The following is a 23393-nucleotide window of genomic DNA, read 5'->3' as shown; positions in this document are numbered from 1 at the left end:
AATAAAAATGTGAAGAATTAGATTTTTGAGTAAAAATATATTACATCCATATTTTAGAAAAATAAAATAAAATCTTGAGTCGTTGTCTGTCCGAAATAAAGAAAAAAACTAAACCCTTATGTCGCCACTGACATAAATCAAACAGAAATGACAGATTTTTTAAAAGCAACTTTATTTCCATAATTTTGTTTTTCAACTGTTAGACACAAAGTCATCCTAAACTCTTAATCTAAATTTGAAAAGTTATTTTTATGTCTTGCTTTTTGGGAAAGTTGTGAAAAAAATGTTAAAGCGATTAAAACAAAACAAAGGGTGGGGGAAGTGCAAATGTTTTGTTGTTGTTGTTGTTGCCATCAGATATTTTCCTTTCACTGCCTGATTCATCAGGTTTCACCACAAGATGCTGAAAGCAAAAGTGGAAACGTCAGTTCTGACAAAACGGCCTCGTCTGAACCCTACAAAGCAAAAAGAGTGAGAACAAAAACCATCTTTACAAAAGCTGCTCGGCTGACGACGCCGTCAGCTCACAGCGTTTCTCACTTGGCTCCAGCTCTGCTCCTGGCAGCAGCATCCATGTTGTTTTAGGGCTTTGAGAGGGTTTAAGGTGAGGCTGTGTTTTCAAAGCGGCCCGGCTCACCACCAGAGCTTTTGCCAGAGTTACGTTAATACAGATTCTCCTTGCAGAGAGCTTGAGACGTTAGCTGGTCCTGCTGTATGTGAATAGGAGGTCAGTGCTTTAACTTCAAACTCTGCTCAGTGACCTCATCGATTGCTGTTGGCCTGTTGTTAGCCATTTAACCCTTTGGCCTCTCCTCCACATGAAGTTGTGGACTGGAACCTGCTGACATTTTGTTCACACTTTGACCAGAAGATGAACTGGATCCAGGCTGCATTATACATTTGCATCAGTGCTTATATTTCTATAGAGAGGCATAGAACGAAGACAAAGCCGGATCAATCCACCGGTATTTTGGGTTTTGCGAGATCTGGAAGGCCTCGATAGTGGTCAGTGTGCTGGGACCATTTTCTTCTATTTCCACACTCGTCTTTCATTGACTACAGCACTGAGAAGCAATGCAGAGGATTATATTTACCTGAGAGGTTAATCTGGGGTCAACTGTACAGCAACGTGGGTGTAGACCAGGCTGCCGTCTCTGGTTTCTTTGCTTTGTCCGACAAGGTTACCTACCTTTTTCCTCGATGGAAGCACGTTTCTTTGGTTCTCTTTTGTGGTTTCTTTGCTGTACGTTTCAGAAATCACAAGACCTCTGGAGTCCAGACTTAACCAAAATGAGAAAAAACCAGAGCAAAGTCTAACAGTTGAAGTTTCCAAAAACCTCCAGGAGCATTCATGAAACTCCTGGTAGGGTTGGTACTCGCTACATATGATTGAGAGGATGAAGAGTTGGAGTGTTTGTTGTTTTTGTCAGTTGGGAGGACTTAAAGGAATTTGGCTACCTGATCCTTAAAGTGTGCTGGGAGATCTGGTCTACTTACACCAGACAGACCGGTTGCTTTGTTGGACAAAACTGTACCTGATAAATGGTTTCCAAATGGTGTGACAACTTCTGCAGCTTGATTACCGTCAGGTATTCTTCACCGCCGAATTGTTACAGGGATTTGACAAAAAGTCTGACAAAAACATCGTGGCCTACAAGCTTTTGATTGACGACGGTGACCAAAATAAAACATGTTAACGTGGGCATTTGAACACAAACTACAAAAGAAAAAAAAAAAGCCAATCATGTTGCCTTGGTCAATGCCACAAGTGTGAAAAGAAAAACAGCATAGCTCTAGCAAGTTGTTGAGACACACTTTATCTGCCCTAAAACCTGATGTTGAGCAATTCCAACAGCTTCAGGGCAAAAAATGCATCGGTTCTGAAGTTGGTAGTCACGGACAAAGTGCTCTGCATATTACAGAGCCTACGGTCCTTGCTATCCTGCTTTGGATGAACAAGAAGGAACTTCAAAATGTCACAGATTAGCCTGATTTGAACTAGACTGGTAAAAAACTAGCCCTTGTTTGACGTTTTGATTCATACAGAGGGTCTGGATCCTTGGCTACTGAGAAATGATTGCTTCCTGGAGGCATGGAGTCTGCTGAAGTTTTAAATTTTATCCAATCACTAATATTTGCCCGTGATTTACATAATGCGCCATTTCTCAACGTTTTCCGGAAGTTGTCTGTGTTGTAAGCAACAATCCTCCAATGTGAAGAGAGAAGTACAGAGCAAAACAAAATGGCTGTTAATGTTAATTCAATATTCATAACTTCTCCTTATGTTCACTGACTGACCTGGAGAAAACTCTACCAGAGCAATCCAACTCAATGGGAGAAAACCCAGAGGGAGTACTGAAGGGAGATGAGAATTGAACAAAATAGTGTAGGAAAGGTAACAATCAGGCCAAATTTGAACCATAAACTAACTTTACGAAAAGACCCGACACATTTTCCTGCATAGTAGCAGTGAAGCTAGCTATTTCTCCCCAGTGCATATTTTGTATGTTAAAAAGCAAAGATTGAGCTCTTTAGCATTTTCAGTCATTGTACATGCTAATGTTTTAGCCACCTTAGAGTGTGAATAAGAGGACACCAGAATAGTCTTTAAAAATGTAATCAAAACGGTGATAAACACATTATCGTTGACGTTCCTTGTTCAAAGACACAGCTCAAAGCATTCACACTCATGCCAAACTGTTAGCATGCTAACCACAGATGGAATCAGATGGTAGAAACTTCCCAGAAGTTCAAACATGGGGCAGTAAAACAGAAGTAAACAGCTGCTCTAAGGTCAACGGAACCATCAAACAACTTCCTTCCTCCTTTGCTTCACCTGATGGGAAAATCAGACTAACTGGTCTGGCAGCAGCGCAGCAGCTCTCTGCGGTTTCTAAACAGACCACTCCCTTCAGATGATGGCTGCTTGTCCTGACGACTTCCTCGCTTCCCAGTCTCCTTCCTTGTAAAATCAGTCGCATCTTGGCGAGCAGGGATGGATTAGGAAGGTATTTGAGAGGAGTTATCTCATCTGAAAGGGATGCGGCAGACCCTCGTCCCAACTTGTCTTCCCCACTCTTCTAGATCTGGGAGAGCTTAATGGGGGCTTGTTGGCCCGCGGGCCTTGATGTTTCACACAGAGCCTGTGTGAAAACCGATTACCACTTTTCCTCTTCCAGTTCATTTTCTCTTCGGTGACAAATGTATGTTTACAAAGGAAGACATCTGAAATCATCCAGCCTCATTTATGACCTGATCTTCAGAAATTATACAAATCTAAAGTTATCCAACAATAACTGTAAATAAATAAGGGAGTAAATCATTGGCTATAAATGAAGAAGAAATCTGACTTTATTAGCTATAAAATGATTTGGAGGAAAATAAATATTCATTATGTCCAATTATTTGTGTCCTTTCAGATTGACAAGAAGACATTTTTTCAATTTAAGCTACTAAAATCGCTACTAATGGCAAAATAATACCGACTTATTTGAACTCAAATTCAGTAAATCTGTCTATTTGATGTCTAGAATGGCCCTGACATTCTTTCCTATGATATTTCGTTAAATCTGAGTCGTGCCCATCAGAAATAAACCCATAAGTGGAGCCCTGTCCGCCCTCAGGGGGAGAGGGTGTTGGTCCAATCAGGGGGGGCATCATTAGGTGCTAAGGCTTCTGCAGAAACTCTGCACAGCTGTTGCACTGAGGAGGCAAAAAAAAGAAAAAAAAGGCAGATAACCTGAGTGCTGGAGGCTTGATTCGTTTCCAAAATGTTAACAAGGCCGTTTCGCAGCTCCAGCACCCTGCGCAGTATGTTAATACCACTAATAAGCCTATCTCTGCAAGTCATCACGGATGGCAAAGATCTGAGGCAGTGTTTTACAATAAAGCTGCTGGCCGCGTTTTAAATGAAGCATTTGTGATTTCACAAAGCCGACATAATTGCTCAAAGGGGTGACTGAGGAGACCGTGTGGTACCCTTACTTTGTTTTTTATTATTATTATTGTTTATTATTATTTATTATTATTATTATTATTCGTCTGTGTTACATTATTTAATTTGGTGTGATGAGATTTCACCGTTTGTGTGTCAAACATGTGACGGCGCGGGGCATTCAGTGGGGGGCGGGAGAGAGCGGCTCGCCTTTTTAGGCAATTTTGCAGCTTTTCTCGAAGCTGTCACGTCGAACAATCGGCAGATGATGCAGTCTTGGTTTGTAAATTATAAACGCGTCAAGAGATGCCGCGCGCGCGCTGACAGATGCCACTTATCGGCAGCTGCCTCTGCAGTGTGACTGTATCATCGGAGGGGAAACATAACAACATCCTGATGTTTACATAAGAGAAGTATTAGTATCAGTCACAAATGTAATTCCTTTCAGCTTTCCCTCGCTTGTTGGATTGACTACCCGAAAAACATACAATGATTTTTTTTAAGCCAACAAAACAAGAAGAAGAAAAAAGAAGCAGAAAAGCATCCTTGTTGATCTTCTGTCCATTTCCAGCATCACTTCTTATATGTTTTTTTTTTTTGTGGAAATCCTCTTAGAATGCAAAGTAAATAGATTACGATACAGTGAGGGATTAGAGCTCGCGCGGCGCTGTCAGATTAGTCGGCGAGAGCAGCGCGTCGACAGCTCTGACACGGCTGTGGCTGCTGTTCAGGAAAGGGGCTCCGGCTCCGCAAGACGGATGCTTTAAAGGCGCTGCCTGGCTCCCGTTCATGAATAAAACTGCGGCCGTAATCTCGGCCAAAACACACACACACACACACACACACACACACACACACACACACACACACACACACACACACACACACTTTTACATTCACAGACACACATGCAAGAGGACACTTGCAACATAAACTACCAACACAAAAAGTCTTTATTTTATTCAGGTTGGTGAGTGGCAGGTTTTGATGTATTTGTAATAGAAAAACTGTTCATGGTTTTATTAGATGCTGTATAAAAATGAATTAGATTAAATATTTTTTTAATTGTGCACCTTCCGTTTTGCATAAATAACATTTCAGATAAGCATCCTTCTTTGCAAATAAAAACATACATCTATTGCGAGACATAAGGAGAATATAATAGTATATTGTCTCCTTTAGGGAATAAAATCCTTTTTTTTATTCAAACCATTCCTAAATGAACTACATGGAGCATCCCGGGGTCTTCGTCATCCTGGAAGAAGAACAGAAACACCATTTATTGTCGTCTGACATGGATCAGTTTACTTTCATAACCTCTTAGTAGTGTAGCATGAACATGCAATTCCAGTTATTAATTTTGTTAGGCTAATAAATTAAGTGCATATAGTCCAAAAAATCTCAACTGTGGTTTTTTGTTCTTAGAAAACGAATAAATGATTCAAAGTTGGACATTTTTCTACAAAAACCTAAAATGCCGGCTGCATAAAATGAATGGCCTCATGAAGTGCCTAATATGAGGAACCAATGCAGAAAGATGCATTATATTAAAATTAAATGAAAAAAGCTTAAAATTGATTTGTTTTAGCTTTACATCATGTTCATCAAAAACACACTGAAGTGTTGCCTTTTTTTCTTTCATGCATGTTGGAGAAATCCATTAAATCCTCCCATAGAAACCATTCAGCTGTACAAACTGCCTCAGTGGACCCAGCACCACCCCGAGACTCCTCCACTCAGCTCCTTCAGACTAGCCAGCAGCAATTAGCAAACACCTGATGAAACTGCACATCTGCTGAGCTCATTAAATGAACTAATTCTCAGTGAAACACTGGTAAAAATGTCGTTATCATTTTTAATAAGAGAAGCGCTGTTGTCATGACGACCTGAAGACAGTGTTTCTGAACGATCAAGAGTTTATACAGAGACAGAGGTCTATTTCAAAACATTATATACTGCATTTTGTAACAACTGAAGAGAACATAGTCACTTGATTGAGTTATAAAATTGCACTATGTGCCTGGAAAAAACATAATTCTGCCCCTTTAAAAATAGTGAACAATCTTGTTTTTCATGTTTTTTTGTGTTTTGCTTACTATCTCTTCTCTGTCTCAGATATAAACGCGCACATGTGGCGTGCAAACCATCACAATAATGGCAGCGCTGGTGGAGGTTTAATTTGTCTAAGTCCATTAAGAGACTAAAAGTTGTTACTGTCAGGGTTTTTATGCCAGGGTCATTTTTGTTACATTTAAATTCTCTTTTTAAAAACAGAGTTTTGATTCTCATTTCACAGTCCTCATTTTTCTTTTTGAGTAAAAGACAGCAGATCATAGTGAATGTTGTGTACAATATGTCCGTTTTGTAAGAAAATAACTTGTTTGGAGAAAAACAGATAAAAGAAAACATTTGTGTGTGATTTACTTTAGCTGTATTTGTTATTTAACAGTTTAAGTTAATGATCATTCCTTATTTAGCACAATGTAGCGTTCTATGCAAACCATACAGCAGAAATGTCATGACAGATAAAATGATTTGAATTTTGACTGCGTGTCACTCAAATTCATATGACTTGAGACTTGACCTCAACTTGCAAACGACGACTTGTGAACATCTGTCAGTCTACTTACGTTCCCTCCTTCTCTGTTGCCTCCACTGCTTCCTGGATAAACAGAAGCAGAAACAACATAATGTGGCTGCTGTAGTAACAGTGGCACTTCAACAGTAAACAGCTCAGATGTTTGCTCAGAGAGTCCGGCATGTCGTCTTTCTGGCTTTTAACAAATGTAAATAAAAAAATAAAAAAACCTTGTCATTTATGGTGATCTCCCTCTCTTTGAGCTCAGCGCTAATCAGGTTGTGATTGACATTAAAACCCCAGCATGCCTTAAACAGAAGACGCCGATGCTAATGTTTTCCTTCAATAGCCTACAGTCTGGATTATAGAGCGACAGAGCGATTTGGTGCTGAGACAATTGCAAATAAAATGGAATTATTAAAATGTAAAGAGCAGCGAGGAGATGATGAGAAGTGATGGGGTTTTTTTAATGGACGTTCTTCTAAGAGACCGGTTAGTGAGCTCAGACGCTTGAAAGCACTGAGGCCAAGTTCAGAGAGCGGTACAAGCAGAAATATCGCTTGAGAAGTGTTGGTGTGCGAGCAATGAGAGCTCTCAAAGTCCTCAACAAGCATCCGCACATCACAACCAGCGGTCATAATTAAACATCGCTTAGGTTGAGACAAAAATATTTGCCACCTTTCAGACTTTCTTGCACTTACATGTTTCAGATCATCAAACAGATTGAAAATATAAGACAATGACAGACAGAGGAAATGTAGGGAGCAGCTTTTAAGTTTCAAAGCATCATGTGGAGCACCGATGGCCTGACTTTCCCAGAGTTCATCATTTAACAATAAGACAAAAAAAAAAAAAAAAAAAAAAAAATTCGGGGGGGAAAATGGGGGAAAAAATTCACAGCTGACCAAAAGATCCAAAAGATTGTCTCACATTTACCAAAAAAAATAACACCTTGATTTGCTGCACTTTGGGGAAAATATTCTGTAGACTAACAGATTGAAATCGGGACTTTTTGAAAACAAAATGAAGGATTTGGACAGTCCTAGTCCAAATCTAGACTTTAATCTGATTGAGATGTTCTGGCACACCATAAACAGGCCAAAGGAATGGAAAAACACTACTAGTTTTCACAGATATCGTTTGAGGCGAATCTTTGTTTGACATAAGCATTTGTTTGATGATCTGTAACAATTATGTGTGGCAAAAAAGGTTAAACTGAAGAAATATGTAAGGGGTGAATACGTTTTCAAAGCATTGCATACTGCTGTGTTTGTTTGAGCTGCAGTTTTGTTATGTTGTGGTTCCGACCTGCAGACGACCCACCTGTCTGTCTCAGCATTCTGAGCAGATCTGGACTGACCGCTACATGGATGGACTCTGGTCTCCTTGGTCTGGTCAGTTCATCGGCTCTAAAGAACAACAACACAGCACGATTAGTTGTGTACACATCTGTTAAAGTCAGAACAATTCAAATTCAAACAATTCAAACAATTCAGTACCTGGACCAAGCCAAGGAAAATGCTGGTCAAACCATCTAAAATGTCAGTGGTCAGGAAAAGAACATCCATCTCGACAGGAATGTGTTTCAGACTGTTATGTCACTTTACTAAGCTTTTTGATTATATCAATTCTGGGTACATTGTTGGAGGAAAGTTTGGTGGATGGAGCCAGAACTACAGGTGTGACAGTGAAGCCTTTAAACTGGTCAACAGTCCAAACATTTAGAAAGAAAATTGATATTTCACTGATAATGTTCTTACAAAAGACACGGTTTGAGTGTAAATCAATAAAAAATGTTATAAAGACACAAAAGAACCAGCAACAACAAAGACAAAAACTGTAGGAAGACAGAGATACAAATGGACAGCTGTTAACTGATTTGTGTTTGAGAGAGTTTATGAGAACGCTTCACACGAAGTGTTGCCAATAGAAATCAGTGGAGGAATCTACAAAGAAATAAATAAGACAAAAAACAGAAAGAACGAGAGAAAAACAAAAAGAAATAAAACAGACAAAAAGAAAATCCAAAAGAAAGACAGAAAAATGAAGAAAAATAGACAGGAATAAAGAAATAAGAAAATGACAAAGACAGAAAGACAAAAAACAGAAAGAAAGAAAAGAAACCAGACAGAAAGATGGACTTTGATGCTGGTTGGTTGGTTGATCAGTTGCTTTGTCTGTTGTTCGTTGTTTGATCAGTTGCTTGGTCGGTAGGTTGATTAGTTGGTTGGTTGGTTGGTTGGTTGGATGGATGTGGTTCCACTCTGTAGTCACTCAGACTGTGATCTGTAGTTCTGATCGACTATGTGTTCTTCTGTGTTTCCAGTTACAGACCCAGGGACCAGTTCAGCCTCAGTACCTGAACTGGTCCTGAACATATTTACCTAGTTTACCTCCTCATCTGTAGTGCTCTCTGATTGAGATGATGCCTTTACCATCAGCTCAGATTTCCTGATGTTAATTTCAGGAGCCGGAAGTTGTTTATCAAACTTCACATCTTTGTGCCCACAGCAACCCCCTCTGTAACGATGGATTTTCACTCTCCAGGTTGATCAGAGAGTGAAACCATGTCGTAGCTCCTTGTTGGTTCTGAGCCTCACAATAAGTTTGGCCTTCACTGAGGGAAACTGCCAGGCGCTCCCAGTCTCTGCACTCCTCTGTCAGAGGAGTGTGTGGTGAACAACAGAGGCCAGCAGCCATCAAAGGAACATTGGGAAGCTTCCCAGACTTCCGTCTCGTTGTCTCTCGCTACTGTGAGCGTGGAGTCAGATTTGGAGAATGCGGGAATCTGCGAGGAGCCCCCGAATCACCATTGTGCTCACCTCCCCTCTCCTCCGCTGCTCTTTTCTGGCTGAGACAAACGAGAGAACGCGCCGGCGTTATAATGCCTCCCCTACTCCATCTCGGCTAAGCTGCCACTGGCTTCACATGAGAAACAATGAAACTTCATTGGAGACCAGATTACAGAAGAGGAGGTGGGGGGGGGGGGGCTTCGGGGTAATTTTTCCTCTAAAAGAGGAGGGGGTGATTGAAATAAAAAAAAAAGCAGGAGCTTTGTTTGCTCCTCTCTGAGGCTATTGTCTTTTGGGAGGTTTTGGGAATCTGCTTCCTTAGCCTAACGGCAGAGTAGAGGAAGATGGGGTACGATGGAGATTCTGGCACCAAGTCACCTTCTTTTCCACATGTTTTATCCTCCTCTTGTTTCTTTTAGTGTTTAAAAAAAGAGCTTAGGCCACAGCATCTCTCTTTACCTCTCTCTGGACCCAGATTGCTTAAATTGGAGGGGATTTGGGATGGATGGAGGAGGCTTAGTGGTAGGTGGGGGTTCAGAGAGTCATCACTGTTACAGTCAAACAGCCATGAAAGCCTACAAGGATGAAGAGCGCCTTTTTATCTAAAACACCCAAATCCCATATAAATACTCTGATATGCTAGATGCAGTATCCATCACTTCCCTCCCCCACCGTCCCATAATAATGGAGTCATGGATGCTTCTATCAGTGTCTTTACTCTTTCAACACGTGGTTCTTTTTTTCCATTTGTTTTAAACTCGGAGACGGAGAATTTGGGTAGGAACTCCAGACATTGAACTGGACACAGTGGCTTTTTAAAATCTGGGATCACTGGAAGCTTTAAGAAGTGAAAGCAATGTGGCTTTGACATTTTGATGTTTCACAGGGGAGAAGAAGCCATTCCTCAGCCATCCGGCCACTGGTGCTCTCTCTAAGAGGCAACAAGAATGAACAAAAAGAACAAATGTGTCTGGAGACTTTATTTGTAGAGAGCAGAGCTAAATGTTTAAAGATCTGTAGTTTTTTTTAAATGAAATGACAAACTGCTATTCTGCTAAACAGCCTTAGAGTGCATTCACAGCAGCCCTGAAAGCTTTAATCAAACTGTAGTTCATTTGTGTAGAAAGTCTGGTTCGTTTGAGGAGGTGTGAATGTGTAATCAGGTTTACACTCCATTCTTCTTGTTTCTAACAAAACAAGAAGAATATTGTTTCAAAATATTTCCAGTGTGTAAAGTGGTAGTAAGTGGAGTTGGCAATGCAATCCCAAACTGAAGAGGATAGACGTTTAATTTCCACGCAGGACACATTTAGACAATAAAACTCAGATGTTCACACTCACCGTGTTGGAGGGTTGTCTGAGGAGAAGGGACCTGTCCCCTTTGGGTCCCTATCTGGTTCTCTGTGACTCAAGCTGGAACCACAAGCAGCACTGGTGCCTCTCTGAAGAACACCTGACAATGAACATGACAACAGAAAACAGCTTAACCCATTGACTGTCACTCTCGAAATGCTTACTGTGAGTCGATGAGGACACTGGTGCCATCATGGAACTGAACCTTGTCCAGTTTTCTCACGTTACAACCACAAACCTCAATGACATTGAAGACAACTATTAGTTTTGCACCTCAGAAATTTGGTCTTTACATTTGAGTGGGAAGAGGAAAAGAGTTGGTGGAAGGAACTTAGAAGATGTCTTGTTTGTATTTGCTGCAAACGATGTAGGGAACACAGCAAGGATGTGGAAGAAATGTTTTAAAGCCCTCACTTCAATCCCACTTCCCAATCACGCATTACCTTACTTTGGGCTTTCACATAAAATCCCATGTGACACATTGCGGCTGTAACATGTGAACAAGTTCAAGAGCTACGAACGCTTTAGTGAGGCACGGTACGTGACAGTGAGCTGCCACTTGGGGAAATTTCTGAATTGAGACAAGAAGTCAAATAGTCATGGAGGATGTGCAAACAAAGCAGCTGGGAAAGGGAGCAGAAACAACCACGTCTTTCCCTCAACGCGCAGCGGAGCTAACAGGCTTTCACTGCATCAACAAAGAGCAGATAGAAAGGCAGAGAGGAGGTGGAGAAGTGGATCTTCAGATAAAGCTCTCGTCTCTGCCCGCTGAAAAGGCCCTGCAGTCACATCAGCCTTTGTGAGGGGGAGACACAACCGTTACAAAACCAAGTTGGCTTTTTCTCTTGGCACTCGAAAGGAATAATACTAAAAAAAAGAAAGAGGGAGAGAGAGACAGAGATGGAGGAGAAGAGAAAAAGGCCTTCTGCCTCTCACAGCGCCGTATCAATCCAGATCAGCACACGTATCAGCCAGACAGCTTTAAGCGATTTCCAATGCCGGTATGAAAAGGAGCATTTCTAAGCTGCGATCCGTGTTCTCTATTGTGCGCTTGTGTGCGTACAAGCGGCGGCGGGAATCTCAGAGGATCGAGATTCACAATGAGCCCGCATGAATGCAAGAGGAGACGCACAGAAGATGTGGCGTCTATCGCTGGCATCCACTTTAAAACAACCGCTCAATTTGGTACCGAGTCAATTTTTTGAAAAATTATCCAAACAAGAAGAATGTTTTTATTTTATTTTTTCTGGTGTTAGATCTTTTAAATGCAAATCATCTCAATTGCATTTTTTTTTTTCAAACTTCAGTGAGACATGATCAGCAGTTTGTATTGTTGCTCTACGAGGTAAGTGCTCCCAACTAGACCAGCAGCTACACCTGACACCTGCAGGAAAACCGCCTCTGGCTACAACTAACATGCAAACTATCTCCATTTGTTCATTTGTTTCGGCCCATCAAACAACTTCTACATGCTTTAAAAAAAAAACATGTTGATCAGAGCTCAAGTGCCCCCACCCCATCCTTTTTTTTTGAAGGTTTCGTCTGATTTAAGCCGCAGCCATGCTTTTTATGAAGACATATGTAAGTAGGAAGCATTTTATGAAGAATTAAAACTGGAGCCAATATGCACACCTCCAAACTGCATTGTGAAGACATTGTTTGTAGGCGGCTTGAAGCACACGAGAAAGGACGAAATATGCATAAAATTTAAAAGTCAAAGTGTGGCTCTCTGCAGCTACATGCTTATGGAGATCATACTTTGAAAACAAGTTAAGATGTTTAAGTAGAAACGAAAAAAAAACGGCACACAGTCTGACAAATTAAGGTAGGAAATTAAACGTGAATGTTCTTGTTTTGCTTGAAGGAAACTTTGTTCATCTGTTGCACCTTCGCGTTCCTCAATTAGTGTCTACATTCCAGTATATGACTCGCATAATAAAGCTGTGTCAAAACATCCTCATGTTTATTTCAGTCAACACGTATGGTTTTCAGACAAAGTATTGACATTTTTCACCTTAAAAAAACTTAAACGTTTCACGTTTTTCCTGTACCTGCTGAAGTAAAGCCTCCCACAGAATAATGGAGCTGCCACCTCCGTGTTTCATCCCAGAGTATGGCACTGTTGTAATAATTTCAACAGACTCCACAGTTGAAATTAGGTCAGAAAGATTAATCCAGAAACAATATTACAGTATTGATTACCTCACAATTCTCCGTTGTCATCAGGCCTTTCGACTGACTATTCTAACCAATGAAGTGCAAAAGTAACATTTAGGAATGTAGATTAAATGTTATTTTTGTGTCCATAACTGCAATAAATAATTGTGTATATATGTCTTCATCACAGGAGATAAACTAATAACTTTAATAATTGCTTTAACTTTAGGTGGAAGTTCAGACGCAGGAGTTAAATGTTTAGCATGAGTCAAGATTTTGGATAGTAGCTGTTAAGGAATTACTTTGTTGGTGTTAAAATCCTTTTTCTACCTGTAAAGCTCAATTACCTTTGATAATTGTCATCCATGCAGCATGGCGATGCACATGGTATCTTGGTGACAGGCTAGTTTAACAAACTCCTAGTCTGGGCAATTCAGTTTGATTCTCATTTCGTTTCACTGCTCAGTCCGAGCTTTCTCCCATTCACCTGGATTCCTTCGATAGAATTTCAGCCGGGCCAATCAGTGAACAGAGGAAGTTGTGAACAATGACATTGTTTTTGAATTATATTTCCCCCTGTAGTTTTATCAATGACAACCAACCAACTGATTAATGAAGTTGCCATCTTGTTCGGATATAGCACTTCTCACTTCGCAGTGAAGGACAGTTGTTTACAGCATAGGCAATTTCCAAAAAGCTTCATAGTGATCGTTTTTCAATAGCTGAGAGCCCAAACCCTGTGTACAAAGCGAAGCACAGAACAAGGGGTTGGTTTTTACCAGGCTAACTACCAATTCAATTTCAAACTTGGTTTGAGTTTTCTATGAGGTGAAAACCAGAGTAGATGTATGTTAGAATGACTCATAAGAGATTTAGTACAAAAAACCCCTCTAAAAATGGAATTGTTTTCTTTCAGAGACCCGAAGAGACACAGATTGAGATTTGCTTATTTTCATCGACTTAAAAAGGTAATTCTACTTTTGGCCTGCCCTCCAGCCCTCCACAGATTATGCTACAAATGCTTAATGTGTGTGCATGTACAAGTGTGTAAAGTGAGACACCTGTTCACTGGAGCCCTCTGCTTGAAGCAGGACACTTATTATTGATGGCCGGCCTTTTAAGCACCGTTAATATGCACGCTTACACACACATAGACACACTACACACACAGCTGATGTGTGTGTAGGTTGAGTGCTGTTCAGTGCATCGACATCCTCCTCGTGATGTAGCACGCTGAGGTTATTTCTGTGTCACTTTGTGTCAAGTGTAAAAATATCTACATCAAATCAGATGATTTCTGGCAAATCCGGTTGTGTTTAATAGTGTAATAACTGCCATCAATAAAAGCAGGTTTTTTCTTGCCAGTTTGTCAAACCTCTCGATCGCTATTTATAGTTTAACAAGGTTTCACTTTGCCCACATTCAGGAGTCCATATTACTTTTATCATCTATTTAAGCTATATCTTTAGCATAAATAGACGACATGTTGTGTCATGTTAGATTTGTATTTTATATGGGGTTGCCATGTAATTGTTGTTGTACACATACCTACTTTAAATAGTATAATCACTAAAATTGGTTGATTTTTTCTTCAGCAGTTCTGATGGGTAATCAGAAAGTGAAATACTAAAACATGTCAGATTCATTAAATGCATCAAAACTAAGAACTCCCAATAGACAGCTCAGTCCTAAAAGACAAATGGAAATCTAGTTGCATCTCACACACCACAGCAAATAAAACAATACAGTCTTATTTTTTTAACAATAAAACATGACACTCTAGAAATCTGGCTGCAGCAAACAAAAAGAGAAAAAATAAAATTTTGAATTACATTTTTTTATATAATTTACATTAAAATTATCATCATTTGTTCAATAAAATCCCCAGAAGCGACGTTTGTTTCCAGCAATATGCTTCATATAATGTGTTGGATCCTACAGTTTGTGTATAAAAATGCATCCCAAGTTTGAAGCAAATTGAAAATTGCTTCATTTTTTTACAGAAGACAAAAAGCATAGATGTACATAACTTGCAAATATAAAGTGTGAAAAGGGAATGAGCAGATAATTTTAATAGCTGCTTGTGAAAATGCTTAGTTTATCATTCCATGAGGAGTAAAATTATGTTTTTTTAAAACTGAACAAATGATTATTTCCAAGATTGACCGTGAATTCAAGAATAATTTAAGACCTAAAATCCTTTTTTATATTTAAACATTTACATAATATTTTCATATATATATATATATATATATATATATATATATATATATATTTAGATAGATAGACACATCAGATCTTCCATTTCCTAGCCTCTCACCTGTGTCCCTTCCTCACTTCTACACGGTGCTGCTGTCCAAGGATAGGACACGCTGCAGGTGATTGAGGTAAATCATCGAGGACATAATTAAGGGAGCTTATGAAGGAGGGGGGCGTGTGCATGTTAAGCATCACATTAGGAATAATTAAAAAAAAAAGGGAAAATAGATGCAAACAGGCCTCAGAGTTACACAAATGCTCATTTTCATTCCCAGCCACGCAGACGAGACGGCCAGCCTCGGGTGTTTGACCTTATACAGTGGAGTTAAATACCTCATCAGTGAACACACAAACATGCCCGCGCAGCCCTTCTGCTGCGCTTTTAAGCATCAATGAAGGACTCAACCGACATGTTCATCTAGTTCCCCTCACAAATGTGAATGTTTTTCTGCCTAGCCGACGGCCCTTGTAGCCTCTGTGTGGACTGAGCGTGTGTGTGTGTGTGTGTGTATGTGTGTGTATGTGTGTGTATGTGTGTGTGGTTGTGAGAATGGGTTTGTAATCAGGAACTCAGCTTGATCCCCTCTGGTATGTGCTTTTGGGAGTGTTTGTCAAAGGCCAGCAGCATAGACTGAAAAAAAAAAAGAAACCTGGGCATTGGTTGAGTTTTTCTCCCATGCTGGGCTACCCAGAAAACCTTTCATTTTACGTCTGAACGTAGAGTCTTTATCTAGATTTTAAACTATGATAGTTTTTATTAAAAGTTACCCTGACCTACGCAGTTATAACCTCAGTTCAGCTCTTCTTTTGGGGTTTCTCCCATTGAAGTGGATTTCTCCGGTATAATTTTGACCGGTCCAATCAGCAAACAGATGGACAAGTTGTGAACATGACTAATTGTAGACTGGGTGTAGTTCTAGAAAAGGCAGCAGAGGAAGTGAACAAAGCTGTTCAGATCTTGTTGGAAATACTTCCAACTATTGAACTAACACTAATAGCCATCTTGTTCAGATATTGCACTTCTCTTTTTGCAGTGGGGGATTGTTATTTATGCTTCATAGCATCAAACTGCCACATTACAAAAGTTACGGCTAAACATTAGTAACTGGGTAAAATTTAAAACCTCAACAGACTCTAGGAAGGGATCATTTCTTGATAGCCAAGAGGCCGGAGCCTCTGTACGAAGCAAAGTGTAAAAGGGCTGGATTTTATCAGGCTAGCTAAAGGTGTGAGAAAACGAAAAGGGAAGGCAAGTCAACCTGTTGTCCATGTTTCGTTCCACATCTCTCAGTCAAACTTGATCTGATTTGATTCCTTTCTATGCTTTTAAAGGAGGGTTTGAGGCTGAGAAAATATCTCAGGTGCATCACCAGAGCTGAGCTGCCGAGTTTATCAACATGTAAGGAGGAATAATGGGCTGCATTTTCTTTATTTGGGCTTGGACAAGTGATTATTTTTCTTACCGTTGCCTGCGATGGCCCGGGCTTCGATTTCATTAGCTTTCCTCTTGGCCACGTCCGCGAGCACCACCTCGCCCTTATCACCGGCGACATAATGGAGGTCCTTTGAAGGTAATGCGGGAAAGAAAGAAACGTGAACGTTAATCTAAAATGAATCTGGGCTCAGATGACAATAGTTTTTTTTTAATAGAGGGGTGGTCGCGGTATTTTGGCAGGAGGAGGAAGAAACAGATGAAATGAGGAGTAGAAAAAAACGGAGCCGTTTGAAGTCCGACATCAGAAACGGCACCGGTTCGAATGAAATGCCGCTTCCTCAAAAAAAAAGAAAGAAAGAAAAAAACTTTGAAATCAGCCTTCTTGCTGCCTGCGCCCCAAACTGCACACACACACCCACACACACACACACATACACCCACACACACTTGTCTCTGGTTTTTAAACAGGGCTGGATGTTATCTGGCACATTTCAAAAGTGGGAGAGGGACTGTTCACCTTCTCATATTCTCCTTTTACACGGAAACACATCCAGCCGAGCATATTATTATATCAGCCAGTCACAATATTGGAAACAGCATGTATCCTCTGTATCTCTGCTTGAGCCTCAAATGCTCATAAAAAGAGATAATATGGCAATACATTCATTATTAACCCCTGAGCATCTGACTTCTGCTGCTCGGTTAAGACGTAAGCCATCTTCTGCTCAAATATGTCCTAAATAATAATAATAATACAAGATGATTTCATTGATATACTGCTGAGGGACATTATTTTTGCTATAAAAATTGTTGATATGCTCTGAATGTTGTGGCTCTGAGCTTCAATTTGCAGATTTAAGTAATACAATAATCAGTTTTGGGCACATTTCTGCATTAATTATCTGGTCTTACAAGGTAAATAGGAAAACATTTTGAATGTAAACAGCCGTCAGTAGAGAATATACAGAGTAATGCTTTGTCATTCTATTTAATTAAATTTTAATTATTTGGCAACAATTATAATCAATGTCCCCTACATTTAGTACTACTCAATGTAGGCTAAAAAGCCATGAATTCAGTAAAGAGTATCACAGAACCTCCACCGTATGTTAACACTGGACATGAGGTTCAGTTTCAAAATAATTTCTTTCTTTGGTTGACGCTAAACCAACCTGAAAAGTTTGGTCATAGTGGCATTGGGTTGATGCAAGAAATTCCAGTTAAAGCTGCAGTAGCATTCAGCAAACTCTCCATGTTTAAGCTTGTGGTGTCAGAATAGAAAAGCTGTTTTTCTGTAGATACTGTCTACAAGCCAAGTACACATAGCATCTGAATTTTTTGCCCATGTGTGATCCACAGCTGAGTTTTTCATGGCAGTGTGAACAGTCCTGCTCCAATCTTTTAGCCCCTCTTCCCCTCACAAAACATGATTTGTACCACCTCCATATGTGGCACTAATTTGCGTAAGTACCAAATAGTTTTAAAAACATCTGCAGACTGAACGGTCATGTCATTTCATCCAACTTTTACAATTCGATCAATAATTGGTTAGCAAAAAGTTGTTTTATAGGAGATGTTTTGTTTTTTACAGAACTTGAACCAGGTGAAGGTAAAACTATGCCACTTTAGGAGTTTTGGGTTTGAACATATTTACAATTTTTTTTATCTTAAATGTAAAGTAGTACAGTAAACAATTAATTGATTACTAAATGAGTTCTTTCTTTCCATAATTGTCAATAATCGATTCATCGCGATGAATCAGATTATTTGTTTCAGCCCACTTTTAGCCCCTTATATTATTGTAAAAAAAAAAAAAAAAAAAAAAAAAAACATATATTAGGAGTACCGCAAGAATGTTATGTCTGCATCTACAGTGTAAAAAATGCTCATCTGGAAACCCAACAAGTGGCTCCTGAGGCCCGCAGGGTTTCCCCAGGCAGAACGCAGGGACTGAGGGCCCATCAAAGTGTACAGCGCGTTAAGCAAAGTCTTCCGCTTCAGCAACATCACAGGACATCAGCGCTGTGACTCAGGGCTCGTCATGGATAACCCTCAGCTGGCTAAAGCCAGCCCCCAGCTGAGCCAGCACCCAGACTTAATACCCTCATATTGTAACCCGGCTTTTGTAGCCCACCCCCTCACCCACACCATTTCCAATGACAAAAAAAAAAAAAAAAAAAAAAAAAACCGAGGGGGGTGCCGGTTCCCAAAAGAGAGAGGGAGAGCAAAGGAGAATGAGAGAGGGTGAGGTGCTGAAATTGAGGAGTGTGAATAGGAACAGATTGGGTAATTATAGTGTGGTGCCTGCCCTCTGTGGAGGAGAGTTAGTCGGAAATGTGAAAATGGACGACAACAAAATGGCCTCAAAGGGGCCTAAATCGGCTCCCAGGACTAAGGTGACAGATTCGGCCTTTACAAACGAGGACATGGCCCCACAATTAGATATGACCGAGGTGCTTAATTGATAACAAACAGAGCAGCGGATGACAGAACCAAGGAGGTGGGACGTGGAAAAAGAGAGAGGAAGGCAGGAAAAATAAAAGATAAATAGTAAAAAAATACGAGAGGATGAGACGGTGTGACAGACAGATCAGAACAATATGAACATTTGATGCTGAGGCGCTTTATTCCAGATTAGCCCCTCATAATACTGTCTGAATCTGTAGAAAGAGACCCTGCGAAAGAATCAGTGAGTGAACAAACGCAAAATGAGAAAGAGAGAGAGAGTAGTATCAGCCAGACTAAGAGGGGATAACAATAATACTGCATATAAAACCATCAGATATTACACCTCTTATTCCCCGACGCTCAAACGCGACACTAATCTTATTTATATAAGAGCTTTAGGGGTTGCAGCGAGCCAGCTAACTGCGCTGATAAAGAGGGGCGTTTTACTGGGCTGTTTTTTTTTTTTTTTAAAGGGAGCAGAGGGGAGGGGAGAACACCGGCGGACGCTAAGAACCCGATACTGACTGATATTTGGGTTTCCTGCAAATAAATCAGGGATTAGGTGAAGAGCAACTTTTTTTTTCCAGCACATTAAGAGACTGACTTGTGTTTGTATGAAGTCTGACCTGACCGGGGCGGGTTTCTGTCGCACTAGATAGACGGGGAAGGATGGGAACATGCGTCTGTTGTGGGGGACATAAATGCAGTGAATGAAGTGAATGAATGAAACCAGACCACATTCATTTGTTAGAGTGGACTAGTGAAAGTCCAGACCTAAATTCAATGAGAATTTGTGATAAGATTTGAAAATCGATGTTCACGTCCGATTTGACTGAGCTTGAGCAGTTTTGCAGCTGTATTCTAACGTCAGTGTCAACGAAAGGTTGATCAACAAAGTATTCACAGAGGAGGGTTGAAAACAAATCAAAGTTTATCTTTACAGACATAAAATTCCTAAAAACTGAGATTTGCAGTTGTGAAGTGAAAATGCATGAGAAAATGTAAACAAAATGTAGGCAGAATTTTGCAAGGCACTGAAAGCCGGACACTAAATATAAAATTTCTTCCAATCACCACATGAAGTATGATTGTCTTAAGACAAATCAGCATGTTTTGTTTTAAATTTAACATTTTGATTACCTGTATTTGTTTAAGTTACAATTGTAAAATACGTTTTCTGATACTATATTTGGTATTTTCCAAGTAAAGAAGAAATTCTCAGAAAGACTCCAGGAGATAGTCATTTGAAAAGTTTACTCCTTTGATAAGTTTGTAAAACTGTCATACATCTGTGAGCAACAGATCATTTATAAAAGTGTGAAATCTGAAAATTTCAGGGATTAGTGAATGAGTAGTCTGGGCAAAGCCTTCTGAGGACCTGGCAGCCGATCCTGTTGATTTACTTCAGAGGTACACTCATTGCATGAACCAAAACAATATATATATATAGTTTATTTATTTATTTATTTATAATTATCTGTCCTACTTTATCTTTGGCAACACCAAAAATACTTTATTAACAATCAGTCTCACAGACTCAAATTAAAGCAGTATAGCATTTTTATTTTAGGTTTTGTTAAAGCGATGAGGGGTGCAATTTCCCGTCAGCATTTGCCAACTATACTGGCAGCCACACGCAGGCGGAAATATGCTAACATCTTGAGAAATCAACATAATTAGTTTCACACTTGTCTCACGACACAAATAACACCCCAAAGTCTTGTGTTAGAGAGGCGTCGAGAGTTTCAAAAGGGCTAATTAATCACGCGAGAGACAACTGTGAGTTTATTGCCAAAGACGCAGCAGCGACATCTCCGCCCCTTCGCCTTCCCTCAGTGTTGCCAGCGATGATAGATAGGAGGGGAAGACAACAGCTTCGCTTCAGGATGTCTGCAGCGATACTGTACGAGGCCTCATTCGGAAACAGACGAGCTGGCGCTCAATTCAGCTATCAAAAAAATTTGATTTAATTAGCAAGCTCTATCAAGACCTATTGATAGAGGCGTAGAAAAAAAAAGGGAGGGAGGTGTCGTGGGCTCGACTTGGCTGACGAATGACCTAATTGGTTACATTATCAACTCATTATCAAAGGCTAATTAGGGAGTTACAGAAGAGCACCAATAATGAAAGAAAGAGAAAAAAAAAAACGAGCCAACCAATCAGTAACCTCCCCCAACAGTTCCTCCTCCCCCCCAATTTAACCCAACACTAAGTGTTTCATTTTAACAAAAGCTTTCTATTTTTCTTTTTACGGAGGGGTAGGGGGCTTTGAAGGACCTCTATTGTTAGCTGGGAAACAATGGAGGGTCGTGTCATGGTGGGGAGGAGGGTGTCATGCTGAGCATTTCTGGAGGAGGTGATGGCTTCCATGTTATCTGCGAGTCCATTCTATAAAATCGATGGCGCGTTATTGAGTTCTGCGGGCAAGTTAGTAAGTTACAAAGAGTTTGGTGAGTGCGAGGGGGGGGGAGGGGTTGCCCTCATTAACCTGCTCTGCCTTGGCCCAATCAGCCAAGCAGCAGGTTAGAGCAACAACACAACCTAATTAGGCCGAAGGACAGGGCGAGGGGTGAAATGTCAATGTGCCCCCTTGTCCTTTTTCTTTCTCGACTCTCTTTCACTCTTTGCAGACAATGAGCTGCTGCTCTCTTGGTCGCTGAGGCTAAAAAAAAAAAGTGCTTGAAACAGTTTGCTGTGAATGAGCATTAGCTTTGTTACAGATCTGGGATGACGATCATCGGCCGGTATCTGTTGAAATCAGTGAACCAGATATGAGCAGATTCCCATTGTGGCCATTCACAAAGGGGTTCACGCAGGCTTCCTAAATCTGCTCAAGACATTTAAAAAGAAGGTGAAAGAGTCAAAAACAGAAGGCATACATTATTTTTACTCAATTTCTGAAATGTTTAAAATGTGTGCAGGATGAGGACTTCTGAAAAGCACTCATAAGTTCATGGTTTGACAAAAAAAAAAAAAAAGCATTGCTCTGTTGACTGTTAATATGGGGGAATGTGATATTTTGCTATATCAAACTAATTTTTCTTGCTAGCCTGAAGTGTAAGAAGTGTTAACTTCCAACTTTTAGCATAGAACTTTTTTAACTATGACTCCACATATGAAGTTTAGAACCGTATGCTTGACACAGTGGGTTGTATGAACGTATGAAAGAAGGTAGTTCCTGAGTTTGCATGTTACATTGACTACGTAATATGGCTAACATGACTATGCTATATTGGGGTTGCGGCTAAAACTTGGTCACAGAAACATTGGAGAAGTTCCCACTACTTTTGAAAGGACATCATCAGTTAGAGGCCAGAGACATGAAGAAGGAAGTTTGGTCATTTTCAATTTTATCTCAAGAGTTTATCACCACATTTTCACTTTGTTAGCTACGTATCCCTCTGCTGCTTCAATGTGATGGTGAGGAAAAGAGTCTTCTACAAAATTGTTACTGCTTGTTGTGCTTTGGACAACCTAAGTCCTAGAGGTGTTACAACACTCCATTAAATATTATTGTACATACTTATTTTTACACACTTTTTTCAAGTTTTAACACACATAAACAAACAGAGCTGTTCAACCAGGAACAAATGAGCTCTACAAGAATACTACATTAGAATGTTTTGTGTGCATTTGTGGACAGAAACTAACATTTCAAAATCAAGCAAGTCATACAAATTAATCTAACACGTTCAAAAGCTTAAGTTTGTTATTTAAATGGACAGTAGACCCTCACACAATACATTTAGTGTTAAATGGTGGGAGCAATTTAATATCTTCCCAAATTTTTGATTCCAAACTAATCTGGTCATCAACTACAGAGTGAGAAATTACAAAGTATAAATAAAAAGAATAAACTAATAATTTTTTAAAACTCCCAAACTAAAAATAGAGTGGACATGAATCAGCAGGTCAGTTTTGTAAATTCTTACTAACATAGCTGTATTTGAATTCTTAAAAATAAATCAAATAGCCTACAAACTAAGGAAAAAATGTCTTTATTATTATTATTATTGTAAATGTGGGACCAAGCAGGGAAGCAAAACTATCCAGCATGTTACATTGTTGCAACAATGTAACATTTTTAGAATGTTACATTGTTACAATGTTGAAGATAAACGCAGCTTTTGTCACACTTCACGGTGGGATGTTTCTATGTTTATGCCTGATCTTTGGGGATTAGTTGGCAGTAATTCATTAGGTCCTTACATTTTGTTTACAATTTATTCTTTTAAATATGTTTTGTTAAAAAAAAGTACACGCAGCTTAAAGAAGCCAGATGAGTCCACCTCCATCTGTTTGATCCATTCCGTCTCACACAGTAAGAGTATGGAGTTAGTTTTGTTTCACAATTATTCAATCAAAAAAAAAAAATCATGTCAAACAAAAAAAGTAGTATTCAATCAAAAAAAAAAAATCATGTCAAACAAAAAAAGT

At 39.8% G+C, this 23393-nt stretch overlaps 1 protein-coding gene across 3 annotated transcripts in view; it reads right to left on the bottom strand.

Annotated features, from left to right (window-relative positions):
• Nucleotides 1-4869: 4869 nt before the first annotated feature.
• Nucleotides 4870-23393, bottom strand: part of wdpcp (WD repeat containing planar cell polarity effector) — a 102586-nt gene continuing 84062 nt past the window's right edge. For 2 of the 3 annotated variants that reach the window (XM_015045703.1, XM_015045710.1), the window contains 5 exons: nt 16537-16636; nt 10646-10757; nt 7836-7921; nt 6565-6596; nt 4870-5189 (listed from right to left, as the gene is read on the bottom strand). In XM_015045703.1, the coding sequence (XP_014901189.1) occupies nt 5139-5189; nt 6565-6596; nt 7836-7921; nt 10646-10757; nt 16537-16636 (381 nt within the window). In that variant the 3' untranslated portion in view covers nt 4870-5138. The remainder of the gene's footprint in view (nt 5190-6564; nt 6597-7835; nt 7922-10645; nt 10758-16536; nt 16637-23393) is intronic. The other variant, XM_015045697.1, reaches the window with a different exon arrangement.

The sequence above is a fragment of the Poecilia latipinna genome, unplaced genomic scaffold, assembly GCF_001443285.1.
Source record: "Poecilia latipinna isolate Pla-1442-1.1 unplaced genomic scaffold, P_latipinna-1.0 Scaffold38, whole genome shotgun sequence".
Classification (NCBI taxonomy): Eukaryota; Metazoa; Chordata; class Actinopteri; order Cyprinodontiformes; family Poeciliidae; genus Poecilia; species Poecilia latipinna.
This window is presented reverse-complemented; position numbering and strand designations above follow the sequence as displayed.